The sequence below is a fragment of the Haliotis rubra genome, unplaced genomic scaffold, assembly GCF_003918875.1.
Source record: "Haliotis rubra isolate DU_JTF1 unplaced genomic scaffold, ASM391887v1 Scf363, whole genome shotgun sequence".
Taxonomy (NCBI): domain Eukaryota; kingdom Metazoa; phylum Mollusca; class Gastropoda; order Lepetellida; family Haliotidae; genus Haliotis; species Haliotis rubra.
Window position 1 is genome coordinate 499,595 of NW_025767039.1, and position 23,445 is coordinate 523,039.

General features: G+C 37.9%; 1 protein-coding gene across 1 annotated transcript in view; it reads right to left on the reverse strand.

The window, feature by feature from the left end:
- Positions 1-11,276: 11,276 nt before the first annotated feature.
- LOC124285588 (hydroxylysine kinase-like) overlaps positions 11,277-23,445 on the reverse strand; it is a 41,471-nt gene continuing 29,302 nt past the window's right edge. Inside the window, exons 5-6 of the mRNA XM_046721840.1 lie at positions 20,507-20,681; positions 11,277-12,720 (exon numbers count right to left, since the gene is read on the reverse strand). Coding sequence (XP_046577796.1) covers positions 12,272-12,720; positions 20,507-20,681 — 624 coding nt within the window. The 3' untranslated portion in view covers positions 11,277-12,271. The remainder of the gene's footprint in view (positions 12,721-20,506; positions 20,682-23,445) is intronic.

Here is a 23,445-nt window from a genome sequence, read left to right on the forward strand (position 1 = left end):
AAGAAGTTGAAAACCATAAACACTTAGGTATAAAACTTCAAAGCGATTGTTCTTAGAAGGTACATATACGTGATTTGATAAAGAAAATTTGTCCAATTATCAATTGTCTGAGAAGTTTGAAATACCGTTTATCTCGGAAAATGCTAAATAATTTATATAAGTCCTTTGTCTTACTATTTTTTGTTTCTTATTGCTGTCACATATGGGGTAACTGTACGATTGAACTGGAAAGTTTACATTTAGACGCATTAAGAACTATATGCAGTGCGGCTTGTGGCACTATAGTCCGTTTCGCTCAAAATCGGACCGATGAATTGCAATCTTACTCGAAAACAAACTACTAAACATAATAGTCAATGAAACACTGATCATAATCAAAACATCAGACCAACTCTGATTTTTTTGTGCAGAATTTATGTCCTAAAAATAAAAAAGGTTGGTTAAGAAACTATCATTAAAATTTTGACACAGTTCACTATTTCTTACGAGAGAGGACTGCAAAGAGAGGAACAGCCAGGTGTACGCGGAGCACGTGCACAAGTGCCGACAAAGTTATTGAATCATTTACCTGTGCTGTGCTGTCTCCAACCTTTCTCGCACACCTGGCTGTTTCTATGATCTTAGAAACAGTACTTCTGTTCAAATAATTAACTGTAGAACGCAAAGGTATTCTCAATCATTTTTACCGAGCGCGATTATGTCGTGGAATTCATTGCCCGATGAAGCTGTTAACGCGACTTCACTGAATCAATTTAAAACCATGATTAACCCAACAGAAACTCACAATTACTTTGATTTAAATTTTGGGTCTATATTTTGCCAAATCATCCATTGTCGCCTCAAATTCGGCTGTAGTGATCACTACCTTTTCACATGTCGGAACTATCAAAATTTAAGAACAAATATGTATTTTTATATTCAAGGATATGATGTCTAAACTACTGTATACGGTGACGACGCATTGAATAACTCAACTAATAGTATTCTCAACTCATTACACAAGTTCATTTCTGAAAGTAACCGCTTCCAGTGATTACCACTGCATATAAATTCAATGTACCTCAAGTTTTATATGATTGGATTTCCAGCTGCAGCTCATTTTGTTGCCAGGCATAACCAACACCATAACGAGCATATTCATTAGTCAATCATATATCTCACATAATGTATGATGTTTTTTTCTCAGTATAATCCTTTTGTTGTTAACTTATTTCATTTGTGTATCCAGCTATTGGAATAATGTACCGGAGAGGCGTTCATATAAGCCACTAGGCTTGTTCGCTTTTGTTGTTAACTTATTTCATTTGTGTATCCAGCTATTGGAATAATGTACCGGAGAGGCGTTCATATAAGCCACTAGGCTTGTTCGCCTATCTTGGTTTCAGTTTTGTGAAATATGTTTAAACCAATTAACTGGCACTTTATGAACAACTTTAACATGACTCTGCATCACATTTCACTGTCCCCGCCTGGCCACATGGCGGGGTTTCTGTAGTCAGCTGCTGGAAAATGAAAATATACAGTGCGAGTTGAAGGCTTGACCTTAATTCATAAGAACCTGCCCGAATTTCATACGATGCAGTTCAAAAGTAGTGAGCAATATTAGAGCTATTTGGGTGAAGGAGATAATCACTGACTCCCCAGAACACTGTCAACTTATGGCTTGAATAAGTGTCAGCTTATTGCTTAAATAAGTGTCAGATTGTTGCTTGAATAAGTGTCAGCTTATTGCTTGAATAAGTGTTTGAATAAGTGTCAGCTTATTGCTTGAATAAGTATCATACAACAAAATATGGACGTGAAAATTAAGCGAAAGTGTGTACATGTCCCCATAAATATTTGATTTTCATAAGATAAAATTAAATTACGAAATGTAAGGAACATGAATGAGTCACAAAATGTTTAATAAGGGGGAAATGATTTGATTTTGTACATGACATGCAGGGGGGTCACTTATTTTGTACATAAATGTTAGGGGTGTTATTCACATTGTTCATGCTTCTCCATAAAAATCATCATCATCCCCCTAGCCATAAATTATGAACGGTCCCTAACACAGATATAATGAATGTCTAGATATTTATAAGATTGATTACGAACTGACTTTCTCTTTGTGCCAGTCCCTTGCAGTATGAACCTTCCTTGTGTAAGGGCCAAACTGTAAGAATATTGGTGCAACCAAACTCACTCACTCACTCACTCACTCACTCACCACCCACTCAACCACCCACCCACCCACCAATCCACCCACCCACGCTCGCTCACTCACTCACTGCTGGTAAGTGTGTGATTTCAGTATTTAAGTCAATTCAGAACTACGTTTTTACTTCCTGTGTATCCAGGGCTGGGATATGGCAAAGGCTAAGAAAATGCAAACATTTTACAAAAACAACATGAAGCCTATAGCAGAGTTGCAAAATTCTTTAATTGTATGCGCACCGTTATTTATCCAATAGTGAACAAGTTGTGAGTTGCAAGATTTCACTTGGGTTTGCAAAATTTTTGATTGCTGTCAATAATAAGATCAACAACTTTTTCAGTATATTGTGTGCTTTTTTTCACACATTGCCAGAGATAGCATATGAGAATACGAATTTAACTTCAGATCAGCATTTTTTCAACAATATAGCAAATATTTGGTTTCATCGATAATTATATTACTCTATAAAATCGAATAAACGTTTGTGCAAGAAATAACATCTATCTGCCCAAGGGCTCTTGCACATCCTTTCCAACACTAAATCAAAGAGGTGGCGGGAGATAAAATATTATTAACAAGAAGACAAAGTCATCATTATCCCCCGCAGTGGCAAAATACTCTTCATGAATATGTCTACGAGTTATGATTATGTCAAATGTTTTGGCGTGCATATAGCTAAGTGGAAGTAGAGTACTGAAAGGTTTCAAAGTTCTGCTCCAGAAAGGAGCACTACCACCAAATTCAGTTGAAGCCAAACTTGTTGCCATGGAAACGCCAAAAATATTTTATTCAGAAATCCAAAACTACCAAATTGCACCAGTTCACCACAAGATCTATCTATGTGCCAAGTTTGGTGAAGAAACTTTGCACGGTTTTAAAGTTCTGTTCCGGAAAATACTACTACCACCAAACTTGTTGCCATGGAAATGCAAAAACTATTTTATTCAGAAATCCAAAATACCAAAAGGCACCAGTAGACCACAAGTTTGGTGAAGTAATATTGAACGGTTTTAGAGTTATGGTCCAGAAAAGACAAATGTGCACGGACGCATGCACGGACGGACGGACGGAGTCCATTTTAATACCCCCACAAAACATGTTGCGGGGGATAAAAACAGTAACTATTGTTTGATACTTCCAGTGAATATTCTATCTGTATTACATCACTGCCAAAATATACCATACAGACTAATGGGTTTTGGAACCTTTGAATTCTTGGATGGTTAAAGGTCACATGCAACCAAAAAATCAAACATAATACAAAACACTATTATCACTTATTCAGTACATATAATATACATTGCTGTTTATGAAAAAAAATATAAACAAAATTATAAGCGTATAATCGCAAATCAAAAGGGCAATATTTTGTACTTGGGTTTACATCCCAAGAAACGAAGCAGCCGGGATACCGAACCCAGTCAGAGCGGGTGGGTGTGCACTCAAGTGTAAAAACTGGTTCATTTGCAGATGCCTCACGGCTCATTGTGTGTGTATATATGGAGATGTTGGGTTTTGTAAATACATGCTCATTTTTTGTGTATAACATTTTACAATCAACAGACATCATAACATGTCATGTGTACAAGTATCACACCTGCCTGTCTGTGTAATTATCCCTGGGCCTTTAACGTTGTGTTGCTATTCTCTGCTGCGGAACGCACGTCGGTTCCTGTCGTTCAGTATGTGCTTGTTGTGTTTTATGTAGACGGGAATGGGGGCGACTAGGAGAAATATTATTTCTATCGTTTGAAGTATGAATTAGAGGGAAATTATTTTCTCCTAGCGGTATGAAGCGTTCACATGGGTTATCTGCCCGGTAGGTGGCGTGTTATGGGAGTATATAAGGTTGTAGATATTTGAATTTGGCATTCTCGATTAGTGCACTCCCGGCCTTTCAGTATTTAACATGTTTGTATTCTAATATTGTATTTCTGTATGTTTCAGATGCTCATGATCATCGTTCGTGTGATGTGGCATGAGTGATTTGAACCATGGTGGTTTATGGCTGTCGAGCCGTTATAATACGGTAATACTGGAATAATGTATTGGCTGTTATGATATTGTCCATTGAATACCTCCTGTGTTTTGATGACAGAAATTGTCAGCATACTGTATATTATGAATCTCAGGTGTATGCTTATATTTATGTCATTTATGCTGCTGTTGTCAGTTGTGCATATGCTCACATCAACCTACATAAACGTATCGCTGGATTGCAGTTATGTCCATGTTTAATGTTAGCGATACTGTAAACCCTCCAGTTTTTGGTGCTGCTGCTGCATTCGTTGAGGGAACACGGTTACAGAGTTTTTTTTCTCTACGGGAGTTGTTATCTCTGGTTTACGTGTCGGGCTTCAGCATGCATTTCGTTATTCACGCATGATATTGTTGAATGTAGGTTTGGTGATGAAACAATGTAAATAAATTGGCCGCGGAACGCACGTTGGTTCCTGTTGTTCAGTATGTGCTTGTTGTGTTTTATGTAGACGGGAATGGGGGCGACTAGGAGAACCTGAATACATTTGTCAGTGCAGCCACTATAGGCTCCAAGGAGGATGTCTGTATATATCAGGTTGAATGTTGTGCAAATAGAAGACAGTGAACATTTTGAGGGACTTCCACTAGCAACTGAAGACCACTTTTCCTATAGAAATCGAGCTCTCAAGTTATTGAGAGTCTTATTGTGTCTCCTGTACACTAAGGTGACATAATCCCCCGCCGCAAATTATCAAATCAAACTTATAAAGTAATGAAAGTTTAAGTTAAATGTCAACAAAATCATGACCAGTCAATCTCTCTTGATATCTTGCTCTTTAGTGTTCAAACACACACATATTTTCAAGACTGACTTTGACCTTGACATGAATGTCATAATGTATGAAATAAGCAAAAATAGAACTAAAGAAATTGCTTTTTGAAAAACATTTAAGGGAAGTCTTGAAAGTCTTTGAAGAAAATCCAGTGAACCGTTTTTGAAATATCTTGCTGACAATTCAGGTTAACATGCTGAAATCTTCAAAGTGTCTCTGTGACCTTGAACATTAAGTGAAGGTCACTTAATCGAAAATAGACTGGGCCCTGCGCCTTCCCTGGATGAAGCTTGGTGTCAAATATGAAGAAACTCCAGTGAATGGTTCTTGAGGTATCTTGCTGACAAGCATAACCTGCAGGTTAATATGCTGAAATCTTCAAAGTATCTCTGTGACCTTGAAAATCGAGTGAAGGTCACCAAAATTGACTGGGCCCTGCCCCTTCCATACATAAAGCTTGGTTTCAAATATGAAGAAAATCCAGTGAACGGTTCTTAAGATAGATTAACATGCAGCTTTACATGCTGAAATCTTCAAAGTGTCGCCATGACCTTGAAAATTATGTGAAGGTCACCAAAATCGACTGGGCCCTGCGCCTTCCCTAGATAAAGCTTGGTATTGAATATGAAGAAAATCCAGGCAACGGTCCTTGAGATAGCTTAACATGCTGGTAAAACGTTAAAGTACTCTTGTGACCTTGAAATGAAGGTCAAGGTCACCAAACCTGACTTGTACCTTTGTTATACTGTGATGAACCTAGGTACCAATTATGCAAAGAATCTAGTGAACGGTTCTTAAGATATTCCAATTCGTACGTACGGACGGAGCCTAATACTATATTCCCCGCTTCGCGCTAAACGCGCGGCGGGGGATAAAAAAACATGACTGCTCAAATTTGGTATAGTCGTTCAGACTGATCCACAGTTTTACCTAACACAGGTAAAGAATAATGTCTGTATCCCAGTGGTCCTAGCATCACGGCAAGATCTTAGCTACAAATCCTGGGAGTGTTCTGACAGACTGACCTTCTATCCCCTGCAAGAGTGAGTCCAATGAAAAAGCTATCCCATGAATCTCCAACATCCTACAGGCCGTGGCCATAGCTAACTGTCTTGCTTGATTTATGGAGCAAGGATGTACAAGCTAAGCTGTTCATACAGACAATAACTGATACATTTCATTTTGGGAGGGTACACTGAGAACTAACATCTTCAAGAAAATATTATTTGATTACATTTGATTCCTCTAATTTAGATCCATTATCTAAGGAGTGATTGATACTCTCATATAAGACTTATATACTATAAGTAGACAGATACTTAGTATCTGTCTACTGCTGGGATAAATAGGTATACAGATATTTGCATCCTGAACATGAAAAGAGATCAATGAATCTGCTATCCTGAGTGCAGTTTCCAGATTCCACTAGATTCTATCTGGAACTTGGCAGGGTGAAATTTGAAATACTCAGTTGAGAACTTTTAGATCAATAATCACGAGCATGTCGGCCACATTCTTCTTCAGCATAAAGGAAACTGGGAATAGAACACCTTGCTCAACTTAAACATTTATATTTGTTTTGTTTATTTTTTGTTTGATGCTGCACTGATCAGTAGTACAGCTATATGGCAGTAACATTGGGAACTGGCACTAGTACAACATGAAACTGAGAAACACAACCTCATATGCATATTATTAATATGATATTTTGCAATTAAAAATGCAGACTTCAACTGGAAAACAGAATGATGAGGAACTGGCTTGAAACAATGACTCGAGAGACTACACAGACGGTGAATTATTGACAGTTGCTGTTCATAACATGAATTTTATACAGTAGGATAAAATGATCTTATCAGACCCAGAAATGTGTTGCTACCATGTTACAAATCATCAATATCATGTATAAATCACCAAATCAAGAATTATATATAATTTTCTATTGAGCAGCCTGTTTTTGTCAGGTGCAACAAGGTAATTATCTAAGGTTGCACGTGGCTACTTCAAGGACATTCTGCATAATGTCAAGGGAGAAAAGGAGGTTTATGCTGTCACCAATAAGCTCCTGTTCAGACAGAATAAGAAACTGTTACCATCCTCTGTTTCTGGGGCTGCACTATGAACCTTGTTCTCTGACTACTTCATGGATAAGATCATCAATATACGATCAACTTTGTCGAATCAACATGCATTGTATGACGTTTGTAGTCCATCACAAATCGAATATGACAGTAAATGTAGCTTGAATTCTTTTCGTCCCACCATCGAACAAGAGGTGCAAAGATTCATACAGCAGTCTTCCAACAAATCAACTTGACGTGATGCCAACATGGCTCCTGAAGAACTGTATGCATGCTGTTGTACCCATCCTGACCCACATCATCAACTCATCTCTGTCTGAGGGATATGTTCCTGTGTCTCTCAAGTAGACAGTTATCACCCCACTGCTGAAGAAACCGAACCTCGATCCAGAAATTTTGAAACATTATCGGCCAGTGTCAAATCTTCCCTTTGCCTCCAAACTTTTGGAACGTGTGGTAGTACACAGACTGAAAGAACACATCATTGTCCATGACTGTTTGGAGCCTTTGCAGTCTGCATACCGTACACACCATAGTATGGATACAGCCTTGGTGAGAGTCCTAAATGACCTCCTTCACGGAGTTGACAAGAATGGTGCTGCAATTCTAATTCTTTTAGATTTGTCGGCAGCGTTAGACACAATCGACCATGACATCCTCATCAGCACCCTGAAGGAAAGAGTAGGTATCAATGGCACAGCGCTTCAGTGGATTCGTTCATACCTATCAGAAAGGTACCAACATGTCGTAATCGGTGACCACTCATCTGACTACAAGGATTTTGTCGATGGAGTTCCGCAGGGATCTGTCTTAGGCCCCTTGTTATTCACAGTGTAGACTTGTCCCTTAGGAGACATAGCCAGATGCTGCAGTCTTTCCTTCCACCTTTACACCGATGACACACAGATGTATCTTTCCTTCAAGCCAACTTGTCGCCCGTCATCCACTACAGAATTTGCGCAAATTGAGAGCTGCGTACAGGCAATCAAACATTGGATGACAACACTGGCTGAAGCTAAATGGAGAGAAAACAGAAGTTCCCATCATTACATCAAAGCGAGCTGCTGAACATCTTCCTCTACCAGACCTCCATATTGATGGTCATATCATTGTCCCAAGTCCGGAGGCTAGAAACCTTGGTGTCATTTTTGACTCCCACTTATCCCTGGATGCTCATATTAAGTCAGTTTGCAGCAAGTCATTCTAACACTTACGGAACATCTCGCAAATCCGGCGCTACCTTGATGAGAGGACAACCTGTTCGTTGATCCATGCGTACATTTCATATCGGATGGACTACTGCAACTGTCTACTCTATGGCCTGCCTCAATCCTCAATAGGAAAGCTCTAACGCGTACAAAAATTTTCTGGCGAGACTTGTTTCCAGATCACAGAAATACTCTCACATAACTCCTGTTCTGCAGAGATCACACTGGCTTCCCATATCAGACAGAATCCAATACAAACTCAATCTTCTTGTTTTCAAGTGTCTCAATAACCTAGCTCCAAACATCTATCTGACCTGATCACCAGATATCAGCCCCACCGAAGTCTCCGATCTGAAAAGCTTGGTCTTCTTCTTGTCCCATGCTTTAAGTCCAGGTTTGGGGATCGATCATTTCAGGTGGCAGGACCCACTTTCTGGAATCATCTTCCACTGGAGCTAAGGACAATAAACAACCTGAAGATTTTCAAATCCAAACTGAAGACATACCTTTTTAAGAAAACATACAGTGTCTAACTTTTCTTTCTTGAGCTGTTCGGAGATCGCTACTGAGCAGTACTTTAGGACTGGAATTGGCCCTATATAAATGTTTTCATCATGATGATGATGAAGTAGGTTTCATTTCCTTAATTAAGCCCTGTCTTGGTGCTGTCTGTGGTCTTTAATTCGTGTTGTTTACATGATACGTTCCAAAAGACGTCATCAGTCATTTAGCTGGCATCTAAGATCTAGTTGCTTATGAAATACAGTTTGTTTCCAAATGTTGGCAAATGACTCAAGGCCATCAACAAATCTAAGTGGTAGGATTTGATCCAAGATACTCAGTGTCCCGACAAACAGAAACAGTGTTGACTTCTTCCTCTTCATCCCCTGTGACCTCCTCTTCTACCTCTCTGCTCAAAATGTCTAGAGCTATCCCTTGCTTCTGTGCTGAGAGGGCTTGTAGGCCTGTCCTTCCTTCTGTTCACATGGAAGGATGATTTCTCCAGTGGAAAGAACTTTTTCCACTTAGAATCCTGAAAGCATGATCTCAGCATGACTCTCTTGGTCTGGAATGCTTAACTGTGACTATTACCTGCTTCATTGATAAAGGAATGTCATGTTTTGTGAACTTCCTCAAAGACCCTTGTAACTTCTCTTTAAAAATATGTTGAGACAAAACAAGTCTCCTGTAGTGTTCCACCTGGCTTCAGCTAAGCACAGATAATCCATGCAATAGATAAACTCCTGAGTGTGGTGTAGGACATGTACCGTCCTTAACAATGTAGGTGTGGGTGCAGGTGCAGGTGCAGATGCAGCTGAGCACAGTACTTCCCAGCTTTTCCAAAAAGGAGAAGCCTTTGTCCCACAATACACCACTTTTAATTACTTACATGACCAGATCCAAGAACTACTCTGATGTAAATGAGTGAGTGAGTGAGTATGGTTTTACACCGCTTTTAGCAATATTCCAGCAATATTCCAGCAATATCACGGCGGGGGACACCAGAAATGGGCTCACACATTGTACCCATGTGGGGAATCGAACCTGGGTCTTCGGTTTGATGAGCAAACGCTTTAACCACTGAGCTACCCCACCGCCCCCTGATATAAATGGCATACTAATAGTGAATGTTAACTGACAAATGAGATTAACTAAAGGGCCCAAACTACCAAAATGTGCAAGTTCAAGTACATAGCACACAAATTAGAGACGTGTGCACGAGCCTTTGTGCAGCAAGATAGTATGTTTTGCACAACTGTTTATGAATGGTTCACATAGAAGAGGACTTGAGTTAAAAATATGAAGATTTTATGTTGCAAGGATAGCTAATATATGTTACTTATGGCAGTGATGTAATAGAGGTATGATATACATCTGTATACAAAGGAATTAATTTGACTTGATCAATTGTACTATCCACAATTATCAAATTACCTTTTTCAGCAATCTCGATTTTTTGCATATCTACCTCCACATTAATCGTGAAAAATATATGTATTATTGAAAGGCGCTACATTATATTTAGTCCCCACTCATTCCTCGTGGTAGTTTCTCACCCTTTAAATAAAGCAAAACTTTGTTAAGAAATAATTAAAGCTTTTCATTCATGTAATATATTCTTCTTTTCTGTCATTCTTATCAGCTAAACCTAGCTGAGATAATTATGATGTTATTGTTCATTGTTAAAGCTGAATAATTACACATGTATATAGAAATTATAGAGATTATATTATATAATAATAATAACATAATAATAGTCCATTTATCATGCGCATTGCTCCATGCACAATGTATGCTCAAAGCACCCAAACAATCTGATTATTATTACCCCAGATAACCCAAGCTGCTTGTTAGGCGCTAGAGGGTTATAGTCACATGACTTCATCCCACTGAGTATCCATTTTCTGCTGGGTGAACAAGGGCAATTTTGAACAAACTCACTTGCCTAAGGTGAGACCACATGTATCACATGTGCTTCGTTGTGGGACAGGACTGAAGTCCTGGAAACTCTCTGGAGTTCAGCTGCCAATCACAGGTCACCCATCCAATGACACTGCGCCCAACATTGCTTAAACTTCACCTGATTTGTGACCAGAGCTCTATGCACAGGAACACGTGCCACCACTTTTATGTTGAAAAGTTCCTTTTGAATTTTTTTTAATGTTTCACAGAAATTCATTTATATCACAATCAAAATAATCACAAATAATGTCTCTATAAATGGATGCACATTCTCTCCTGGTCTGTTATAGTCCAGACGAATTTTATTTCTTGTTTTACGGATCATATTTTTTCAAGAATAAGAAAAAAAAGAGAAATTAATTTTCCCCACTCAAAAATAAAATCCTAATGCTTTTATTGGCCAAAAATGTAAACTTACAAGAAATTCTTTTTAGAATTTTTTTTTGCCAGATATACACTTCATAAATTGCCAAAAGTAAAATACTTTTAGAATTTAGAAGGAATATTACTTTGACTGGTGATTTTATTTTATTGTTTTTTCCCTCCTGCCTTTAGGTTTTCTGAGGACAAAATCCATAAAACAAGAAATAAAATTCGTCTGGCCTATCCGTGAAAAATACAGTAAACTGATAATATTATGCAGTGCCTAACCTAATTATGTAGCATAATGTCTGAACATCATGTTTGACATACAGAATGATTACCGGGGGTCGGGTACTAAACTTGAAATTGCAATATAAACAATGGAAGGTTGATTTTAGCAAAGATAATAGCTGCTTGTCTATAATTAGTTTCCAATTAATTACTGTGGGTCCATGAATATGACAGACTTAAATCCCTTAATCCATCCTCACTGATACAGAATTACTAATTTTCACCATGACAATATAAACATATATACGGCATAGAATAACTGGGAACAGTGAATACGTCCTGCAGCAGTTATGTTTACACAAGTTATTCTAAAGTATCCAGTAGATTGTCGGTTTGATGACACTACACTGTTGCCAGAACTAAGCACTGAACACAAGATGTATGCTACATATAAAGGTGAGAAATTATTGATGTCAACTTATGTTGATGCAATGAACAATTCCTTACAGTAATAACCACTAAAAGTCCTTCAGGAGAAAAAGAGGAATTGTTAAAAGCTTATGGAAGCCAATACCTAGAGACAATGAGAGATGATTTGTGACTTAGTGAACGTTCAGACCACATGAACAATATAATGTTATAGTGCCTTGACAAAATGGGAAGAGTTGTATAACATTTATGAAAGATATAGCGGGTACAGTATACAGATCCTCATTCAAACACGTTTGGGGAACAAAATTTTGTTTATAAGACTTTACACACCTAAATCAGTTTATGGTTAGTTCTGCATAGTAAGTATTATTTACAAACACTCCCTTCCCACACTATTCCCTGAAACGTTTCTACAACTACCTAGCCCACAGATGTCTATGGTACATGGCCTGGACATCTCCGACTATTTGAAACACAGACTTAGTCAATGAGTCTGCAAGAAGCAATAATCTTTTTCCATCTTGAGAGTATGCTGTCCCTTGGTTGTGACCAAAACTTTCGCAAAAGAGGCCATCCTTTCTTTGAAGTGGTCAAGACATAAGTGTTTTCGGGTTCCAAAAAGTTAGCATGAGCTCCTAAAGTGAGAGACTGTGCCAGTCTTCCTGCGATACATACAAAAATGACATCCCATTCAACAGGAGTGAGCTGTCGAATGCTCTCATAGCCAGCTAAAATATATCCTGGAGTATCAAGCTGGTCAGCGACTTCAGAGTCTATCATGAGGTATGCAATATTTATTGCCAGATCCAGTACTAAGTAACTGTTTGCAACATCAGAGAAGTCCAAGATGCCACTGATCTCATTGTCCTCACCTCCAGGCACTTTAGACACAAGGATGTTTTGTTCATTTGGATCTCCGTGGATGTAACCTGTTAACAAATGAAGAATGAATTTGAACATTAAGGAACCTGAAAGTTGTTTGCATTGCACACTACTTGGACCCATTCCCAAACTTTTGAGGCTACGTACCAGCTGTGACTCATTAGATACATTAACAAAAGTCATCAGAAGATGACCGATGCACCCGGATCCATCCACATTTGTTTTCTATTGAGGGAGTATTGCTCCTAATCAATGCTTTTTTGTATGAAAGGCAATATGACCGTATACAAAGGAGTTAAAATAGCATCAATAACATACAGTACAACCAGAAATTATTGAGAATTTAAGATTGTAATTTTTTTTAAATTTTCACTCATTACTCACTTATTAAATGTGAATATTAGCAGAACATAACTCCAGATTCAAAGACAGGTGAACAGTTAGTATTTTGTCAAGTCACCATGGGCAGCAATGAAGGCTTCAATGCGGCGGGGCATACTACTGATCAAAGAAGTTAGAAAGCCGTGGTCCAAGCTGTCCTAATATCGGACCACCTCCTCTTTCATTTCAGCAATATTTGCCAGATTTTTCTTATTGACACTTACCTTCATAAGTCCCCAAACATTTTCTATTGGATTTAGGTCAGGGCTATAGCTTGGCCAATCTAATAATGTCATATTTTGGGTCCGAAACCAGGCCTGTGAATGCTTTGAACGATGTTTTGGGTCATTGTCCTACTGGAAAATCCAAATATTTCCATAGAACACGTGAGCACATGGAAGTAAATGTCCCTCAAGAATATCTGTGTACCGCTCACTGTTCATATTCCCTTCAAATACACAGAGGGGCGTTGCCCCTAAACACAAATATGCCACCCCACACGTTAAATTTCGGACTGTACTTTGGGCGCTGATACAAAGGTTTTTCAGTTTGTTTGGTCCAGAATTTCAGTGTATTAGGAAACAGCCACACAGAACTTTCATCTGAGAAAATCAAATTGTCCCAGTTAAAATTTCTATGCTGTAAGCACCAGTTCAACATTTGCTCTTTTTGTTCAGGTTTCATGATCGGTAATGGAATAACTCGACTTTTCTGCCAACCCATTGCATGCAGCTCAGTTCTAATTGTCTCCTTACAGACAGCCACAGTTCCTCTATCAATCATATCCAGCCTTAAGTTTTCTAAACTCCTTCGTTTGTTTTTAGAAACAAGAATACCAAGCCGCCTCCTGTCACCGCCAGTCAATTTTCTGGGCCTACCTGTGCCTCCCTGGTGCTCAATGCCATATCCATTTGCAATATTGTTCAAAACACGATAAACAGTGGACAAAGGGATGCCTGTTCACTTTACTGATCTGATGTCCTTGTTATAATACTCTAAAATCAACTTCCTCTTCTCTAAATCATCCATACTGAGGATCACTGAATATGTCGTCTGCGAGCAAGTCAACAAAGGGGGATAACTCTTCATAAACTAATGAAAAAGGATGAATGGAGTTGTCTCTCTTGAATGAAACCAAACACTTGATAGCTGGTCAAGGTTATTTATACTAGAAATCCAATCAAACATATTCCTAAAATTCTCAATAATTTCTGGTCATACTATACTGTACCAATGTAAGGTTTTAATTTGTTTCTTAACAAAAATGTGTGAAGAATAAAAAGGGCAACTCCATGCTGTTTTTGAGGTTCCTTGCAGGACAGTAAGGAAGAGAGTATTTTAACATTGACAGATAAAATACATTGTGGTTAATACTTGTTATTAAATTGTCATATGTAGGGCAAAAAAGATAAACAGAAATTCTTGTTTGATAATGTCACAGAATGGACAGAAGTTTGAGGATTTTGAATAGATAAATATCTTCCTATATCATTAAGGCCTAGTCGAAATAGTGCAAGATAGTTAAAAAAGACTCTGGTTCAAGTAATGACTTAACCTGATGATAGGAATATTATCTTGGTTATTTACATTGCCAACTGCCTGCAATAACCAAATAAAGCCAAAGCCATATCTAAGCAGTATCTAAGCAGTAATGCATAGATACATGATGCCCTAGTGTTCTTACCAAGGTTATCAAGATGTACAGGCATGTTGTGGGCTTTCTCAGGCAACAATGTTCACACATATTAATAATTTCATACCAATATTTCAAACAATGAGAGTATGATATAATGTACAATGGGAATCTCCCACATTCACCATAAACCAAAACACTTGGTGTCGACATACCAACATTATGAAACTTTGTACAGGCAAGCTAACTTTTTCTATTGTATAATACTCCTTATAATCCCATATCTCAGATCCTGATAGTAATATACTTTGTATTTGATAATCAAATACTTTAAAATAAATATTTACTGCAATAACACTAGGTTTATGAATGACAGAGGGAAGTTGTAAACATGTTTCCTAAGCTCTGATCACCAGGTTCATTATAGACTTGTTCTGAATCAAAACCTCACTAGCAACATAACCACAGTGAACACATGATTTGGCATTTGGATACATGAATCTTACAACAATGTATATTTCCCCTTTGAACTTCTATTTCTCAAGCATTTCTACATCCTAACTACATCCTAACTCTATCAACTGTATCAAAGACTTTTTGAAATCCATGAAAGCTATACACAACTTTTGTTTGATAAAGGATACATATCTCTCAATGACTGCATACAAGGTAAATATTCATTCGATCAAGGTTAAATTTTCCTTCCTAAAACCTGGTACTAAATCTCTCATGTTTGACCACTATGTTAATCTAAAGTTGATAATAGACTTAAAGCTTCACCAAGAATACTAGTTAGAGAAACACCCCTATAATTGTTGGGATTGTTTACATTACCATTTGTATATAATAGAATAATGATTCTAATGATTGCGCCCAGACAGAAAGAAATGTAATGCATGTGTTAAACACTTGATTGAAGCTTTTATCCAGAAAAGGCATGATGTTGGTAATGAGTATTTAAGTATTTCTTATATAAGGCCTAAAACAATTTTGTGGTTCCAATACTGGTGACAACCCTATTTTTCTTAAGCAGTATGAATAAAATATCTTTCAGATACCATTGTTTTTTCCCGGCACCGATGGACATTGGTCATTCTGTTAGAGAAAGTCGGCAGATGGCCGCAAGTTTGATTGAATAAACAATTACACATTGTTAGTTTGTACTTAATTTCTGAAAAAATGTAAAAAACCCCAAAACCCAACCTACCCTAAACTTTAAAGAGGTGTAATCGGAACCACAACCTTTTTCTATTAGGCTTAACACAATCAAACCTTGCAGATTTACCAACCTTATTTCACATTCCATTATAGGTGATTTGAACAGAACCCTATGAACATCATTTTGCTCTTTACTTGCATAATCATTATCCCCATCTAAAATCACATTGTCAACATTGTATAAAACATCTTTGTTTGAAAATAGATTCTAAGATGACATTACCATTCTGTCTGGCATATACAGGTAGTTCCTGTAGGGACAGAGCATCTTTGTGGAGAATGTATAGCTTTCTGTGTAGAGACATATCAAGTTGAGTGAGCTTTGATGATTGAATATCACAAAAGTTTTTCTTTAAGAAGCTATATAAAAAAGAAACCTTTACTATACTTAGGGATATATGTAAATTTTGAAATTATGAATAATGATCTATTTATTCATTGACACACTGATAAAATATCAATCATAAAAATACCAATATCCCTAACTTATTTTGTCCAGTATATTATATTCACTGTCATAACTTAAAAATCTTCTGAGAGCCTTCCTGGTTTCTGACCTAGCTAGTCTGCAAGCTATATTCAGTTTAGGTTTACAAGATTCAGGATAAAAATGTAATATTTCTCTGTTCATACATGAAGCCGAATCCAAGGCACACTGAACTTAACCTATGATCCCCTCTTCATGAGATGTGTCAATTTCAGTTAGTGTTAATTTAGTCAGGGATATTCTACAGCAGGGATAGGTCACTGGCTTGCTTTCTCTACCAGGTCTACCATACAAACAGTAAACAAATCATCAAAACTGAACTCATATACACCAAAACAGAACAAAAATCACCAAAATAGGAAAATAAAACTGCAAGAATATCCTCTAAAACCGAAACAATACATCTGTAATGGAAGACTAATCGTTTGAAATGGAATTGGAAGCCTGACACTGAGAAGTATCGACATAGGTTTGAAGCTTACTACAATAGGGGATTGATGGGCTACATCTTGATATCAAATTTTCCAGATTAGACTCATAGTGATGAAAAACATTATGTACCAAAGCCTATTCTTCTCCCCTTGCCCCACCATTTTGACGATTTGTATGCCCGTTTCGGGATGCTATGACTGCTGTGTTGGGATGCTATGAATGCCGTTTTGTACGCTCAGCGACCGTTCTTGCACGCTCTTGTAGCTGATACGTGAGTTTTGTTTCCATTTCAAACGATTAGTCTTCCATTACAGATGTATTGTTTCGGTTTTAGAGGATATTCTTGCAGTTTTGGAATTTTTTTTTCCTGTTTTGGTGATTTTAGTACTGTGTTAGTGTATATGAGTTCAGTTTTGATGATTTGTTTACCGTTTGTATGGTAGGCCTGTCTACCATTTGTACTAATTAGTGTGTGCCTCGTCATTCTCCAACGCATACAGTGACTTGGTTCGTTCCCAGTGCAATTTTCGTTGCGTTTAACAGTACTTCAGCCAGTTTATTATATGAGTCGGAAACTATCGGCATTCTTTTTTGCAAGCATAAGCTATACTGTCAATATGATCATGCATGTTTCCTTAAACATTTACACAGATGTGTACAGTGCTATTATGATATATGTTTTAATTGATCTGTTATGCAATTAAAATGTCTCACTGTGTTTCACTGTGCTTTTTTGTGTATGTTGAATGCTTATGAGTTCCCCTTGCCTTTTTCCCTCAATTTCTAAATTATCTTCCAAATTTTAGAATGAATGAATGAATGAATGAATGAAAGCAAGAATTACATGTGAATGAATGGAAGAAATAAAGAAAAAGAACAAAAGAAAGAAATACATATGTGAATGAATGAAACAATAAATGACCCCGACCACCCCTCCCAAAAGATTTAAAAGAACACAAAACTATTGCTAGAACACGTGTTAACATCAGCTGTCAATTTTTTTTCTTTTAAAAATCTACTTTGAGACGTTTTTTACATCAGTAATTTAGCGTTCAGATACCTTCCTGCATGTGTGGAATGGCATGGACATTGACAGAATGTTAACTGACACTGTCACACACCCCTCAAATACAGAAAGTTTAAAACTATCACAAAGCATTGTAAAGACCTTTCCAGTTTTGTTAAATACTAAGATGTTTTAGAACTATACCACTCAAGCATCACAGGCATCAATGGCGGATCAGAACAGATCGGCGATGTGTCATATTTTTCACACACATCAAATACACTCTGACACTTTTTCCAAAATTATAAAGCTATCAGTATTACTCGCAAATACCTTTCAACTGAAGGTATATTTCCCTCATGAAAATTAAAGGTATATGTGAAAGAAGTTTTGTATAATAATAACTAGAAACACTCAAACATCGCCCTGTAGTATTTCAATGGCGGATCAGATCAGATCGGCGATATGTCATATTTTTCCCAAACCTCTACACCCTAACAAATTTGTTCAAATTATGAAACTATCACTATTACTTGCAAACACCTTTCACCTGATGGTATATTTCTCTCATAAAAATTAAAGACAGATGTGAAAGAAGTTTTTAGAAAAATAACTAGAAACACTCAAACGTCGCCCAGTAGTTTTTCAATGGCGGATCAGATCAGCGATGTGTCATATTTTTCACACACCTCAAATACACCCTATCAAATTTTTTTTTCAATTATAAAACTATCACTATTACTTGCAAACACCTTTCAACTAAAGGTATATTTCCCTTCTAACAATTAAACGAATATGTGAAAGAAGTTTTTATCGATAAAATTTAGTCTTTCTTCGCTGTGTACCGAGAATGGAAGCCAGTGAGCTACATGCCGACTTGAAACTTTACAACAAATCTACTGTACTAATACTGACACTAATAACAATTATTTGACTTAAAATGAAGTGACAGAATAGGTGACTTTCCTTCTACATGTAGGTTTTCAGTTGTCACAACACTCAGCGAATGTAATCAGCTCTTTAAATAATCAGGCTCAATCATAAAATTAAGCTGCCGCCATATTGGCTAAACTGGTCACATGACGAGTCAAGGCATACCCTAAGAGTCTTGTCAAAGAGAGACCACTCCCTGTCTTGTATTCTCCCTGGTTTAGTTAATTGTTATGGATATGAAAGGTCTGCCTCAATGCTTAAGTAAAAAGGTTTTCCTCAATTCAACCTGTTGTATGTATTGTAATTTAGCGAACCCGTGTTAGGGTTAGGTTTGGTTTTCGGTAGCCCATGCTTGTCGTAGAGGCGACTAATGGGATCGGGTGGTCAGGCTCACTGGCTTGGTTGATACATGTCATTGGTTCCCAATTGCATGGATCAATGCTTATGCTGTTGATTACTGGATTGTCGGGTCCAGACTGTTGTTTTCAGACCGCTGCCATACAGCTGGAATATTGCTGAGTGTGGCGTAAAACTAAACTCATTCACTCACTTATGTATTTGCAGTATGTTTTGCACAATTTATTTTCATGGTATGCACTGCGCAATCTTCTGTGTCGCATCTCACTGGAAGATCCTGGATTTAGGTTTCAGTTTGTCATGGATCGCACACGCGATGTTTTTGAGTAATTTGGTTTTAAGGCATTGCATGCCAAACTCCAGTTCCCCATGGTGTAAGTACACACTCAAGATGTTTGATAATGTTTTGCAGTACATTGTAACCCATATTTCTATCATTTAATGTAAATTTGGTTCGAATTTCTATCAGACTCTTTTCAGAGTTCATGCCATGTGCTTTTTAAACTGAATGAAGCATTCATAAAATCTCTTTCTGCTAACTTCGGCTAGGAAAACGTGTGTATTTTGGCTCATGTGTTTAGAACTTTAGATTGAAATATGTTTTGGCAATATAAGTAATTATCTGTTTTCTTATTGTAGCAATTTACCACACGATTGAGGTTGATTGATACTCTCTCAGCACGGAATAAAAAGCTTACAGCACACAACCCATACAAATCTACTGCAGCTGGAGTCATGATAATCCCAATCTACAAAATTGCAATAAGTGACTGGGTGAAAGATAAAGTCACCAGAAACATGTACCCCAATTTTTAATGTAAAAGTATTATTATTATACTTTCTGCTGTCTCAGCTTTGGCCATTATGCATATTCCGCATGCAAGTTTGTGAACTCCATGATTTTTTACATTTGTGACATCACATATGTCGTTTTTGTAATTGGTAAGCTGGGGTAATGCATTGCCTGGGGTTGCACAGACTCTATACATGTGACGTCACGTGAAGTCACGTGAGTCATGTGAGCTCACGAACTTGCAAGCAGAATATGCATAATTTTTCTTCTAAATCAAAGGTCTAGAGTAGCGGTTATGTTGATCAAAAACTGCTGCCAAAACTATTTTGGTATTAACATCTATATTTCATGATCCCCTACTATTTTTTGAGAGTATATAGTGAGCCCCAATGCTAACTACACTTGTACCAAATTTCCAAACAATAGACGTTTGCTGTACAGCCTCTTGAACAAATTGGAATTGGAAAAAGTGCATGAAATCAAGTTAGATGGATGACTGACAGTTGAGTGAGCTAAAATTTGTAATCTGTTATATGGGCGACTTTCTGAAAGGGCCCTGTAATTACTTAAGAACTACACACATACATACATACCCTTTGGTAGATGCTGGTATTTGCTGACTACGTCTGTGTTGAAGGCAGACACAATATCTTCTATGATGTCTCTTTCATCATCATGTTGAAGACTGAAGGTGTACCTTGTCAACAGTGGAACATTGGTGACAGACCAAAGTATGTCGCGATCTCTGTAGAAGCTGTGGTCAAATTCCTGGAACAATAACTGTTCAGCTGATAAACCTGTTTTACAACTGTAAACCATTACATGCAATAATATCTCACAGGTTTTACAGCTTTAAGTGCCATCCACCACAGATGGCTATTTTATAGTGTCAGCATGTTCCAGGTTTTGACGTTGTTGGGTGAAGAAATGAACTGTCCATGCCAAACTAAAATGTCCACAGGTATCTTCAACTTTTCTTGAAATAATATCTACTTTTAACTATCTACCCTCCAAAGGGTTGAAGGCCACTTACTCCAGATCGGAAATGCTCCACGTTCATCATATCTTGTGAGAATTACATTGTCTGGGATCAGACCCAACTGATTTTGGTGAGCAGTTTGTAACCAGCGATGAATCTTGGCTTCACCACTGTATGCAAGTCATTAACAGTCGTCAAAGCAGTAGAAACATCTTATGTCTAAAGGCGGGCAAGGTGATGGCTTTGATTTTCTGAGATTTGAATGAGATTCCCTTAAGGTCAAAAGATTATTGGCTAATATTATGATGATCTGCTTTTGGCAACTACATGTACTTGAGAATATCAAGTGGAACATTGTGGAACACACAGTCTCAGTGTATGGTGTCTCAGGACACTAGTGGACAGGATTGTTGTCAGCATGACTGTCAATGTCAACTGTTTCTTTGGACTCAGTGACATCCCAAGACTTTGGAAGATCAGCAGGAAACACTATCAAAGGAACAGAGGAGGGACATATACATACACAACAGTTAACGCTAAGAAATTCATTAAATTGCAATACTGGAATCCTCCCCCTCTAATCCCTCTTCAGGTAGAAAAGGCTACATCTCATGGAGATAGAATAGAATAGAATAGGTAAGTAATAAATATGGGAACTCCACTGACAACATCAAAGACTCAAATATGTGGATTTTCCTTCTTGATCAGTCAAGGGCAGTCTGAAGCCATGGAATAATGCATTCCTAGATTCATGATTTAACTATTCGTGGAGAAACATAAAAGACTTCGTGTACAAGATATCTTATCTCAATCATGTTGTAACTTTTATATCTTTTATTGATATCATGAATAATTAATACATGACCTGAGACAAATCAGGTTACTCTCTTTAACAGATGCAAATTCTCTGCTTTATATCAATATAGAGGAATAAATGCCTTCAGTTGTTTCATTGTTTTAATTGAATACCTTTACCACTGTGTGCAGGGTATTCCTCTGCCATGACTCAATCCAGCTGCTAGTGTGGCTGGGAAAATCCCTATCGTGTGGGTGAAAAAGGATGCTGAAAGTGTCTAGGTCTAGTACATCCAGGGTCTAGTGCTACCAGTATATACAAAGTTGAAGGTGTCTAGGTCTAGTACCTCCAGGGTCTAGTGCTACCAGTATATACAAAGTTGAAGGTGTCTAGGTCTAGTACCTCCAGGGTCTAGTGCTACCAGTATATACAAAGTTGAAGGTGTCTAGGTCTAGTACCTCCAGGTCTAGGTGCTACTAGTGCTACCAGTATATACAAAGTTGAAGGTGTCTAGGTCTAGTACCTCCAGGGTCTAGTGCTACCAGTATATACAAAGTTGAAGGTGTCTAGGTCTAGTACCTCCAGGGTCTAGTGCTACCAGTATATACAAAGTTGAAGGTGTCTAGGTCTAGTACCTCCAGGGTCTAGTGCTACCAGTATATACAAAGTTGAAGGTGTCTAGGTCTAGTACCTCCAGGGTCTAGTGCTACCAGTATATACAAAGTACCATATTGAAGGTGTCTAGGGTCTAGTACCTCCAGGTTCTAGTGCTACCAGTATATACAAAGTTGAAGGTGTCTAGGTCTAGTACATCCAGGGTCTAGTGCTACCTACACAGTTGAAGGTGTCTAGGTCTAGTGGTCTAGTGCTACCAGTATATACAAAGTTGAAGGTGTCTAGGTCTAGTACCTCCAGGTTCTAGTGCTACCAGTATATACAAAGTTGAAAGTGTCTAGGTCTAGTAGGGTCTAGTGCTACCCAAAGTTGGTGTCTAGGTCTAGTACTCCAGGTTCTAGTGCTACCAGTATATACAAAGTTGAAGGTGTCTAGGTCTAGTACCTCCAGGTTCTAGTGCTACCAGTATATACAAAGTTGAAAGTGTCTAGGTCTAGTACCTCCAGGGTCTAGTGCTACCAGTATATACAAAGTTGAAAGTGTCTAGGTCTAGTACCTCCAGGGTCTAGTGCTACCAGTATATACAAAGTTGAAGGTGTCTAGGTCTAGTCTCCAGGGTCTAGTGCTACCAGTATATACAAAGTTGAAGGTGTCTAGGTCTAGTACCTCCAGGGTCTAGTGCTACCAGTATATACAAAGTTGAAGGTGTCTAGGTCTAGTACCTCCAGGGTCTAGTGCTACCAGTATATACAAAGTTGAAGGTGTCTCCAGGTCTAGTCTCCAGGGTCTAGTGCTACCAGTATATACAAAGTTGAAAGTGTCTGGGTCTAGTACCTCCAGGGTCTAGTGCTACCAGTATATACAAAGTTGAAAGTGTCTAGGTCTAGTACCTCCAGGGTCTAGTGTACCAGTATATACAAAGTTGAAGGTGTCTAGTACCTCAGGTCTGGTACATCCAGGGTCTAGTGCTACCAGTATATACAAAGTCGAAGGTGTCTAGGTCTAGTACCTCCAGGGTCTAGTGCTACCAGTATATACAAAGTTGAAGGTGTCTAGGTCTAGTACCTCCAGGTCCTAGTGCTACCAGTATATACAAAGTTGAAAGTGTCTAGGTCTAGTACCTCCAGGGTCTAGTGCTACCA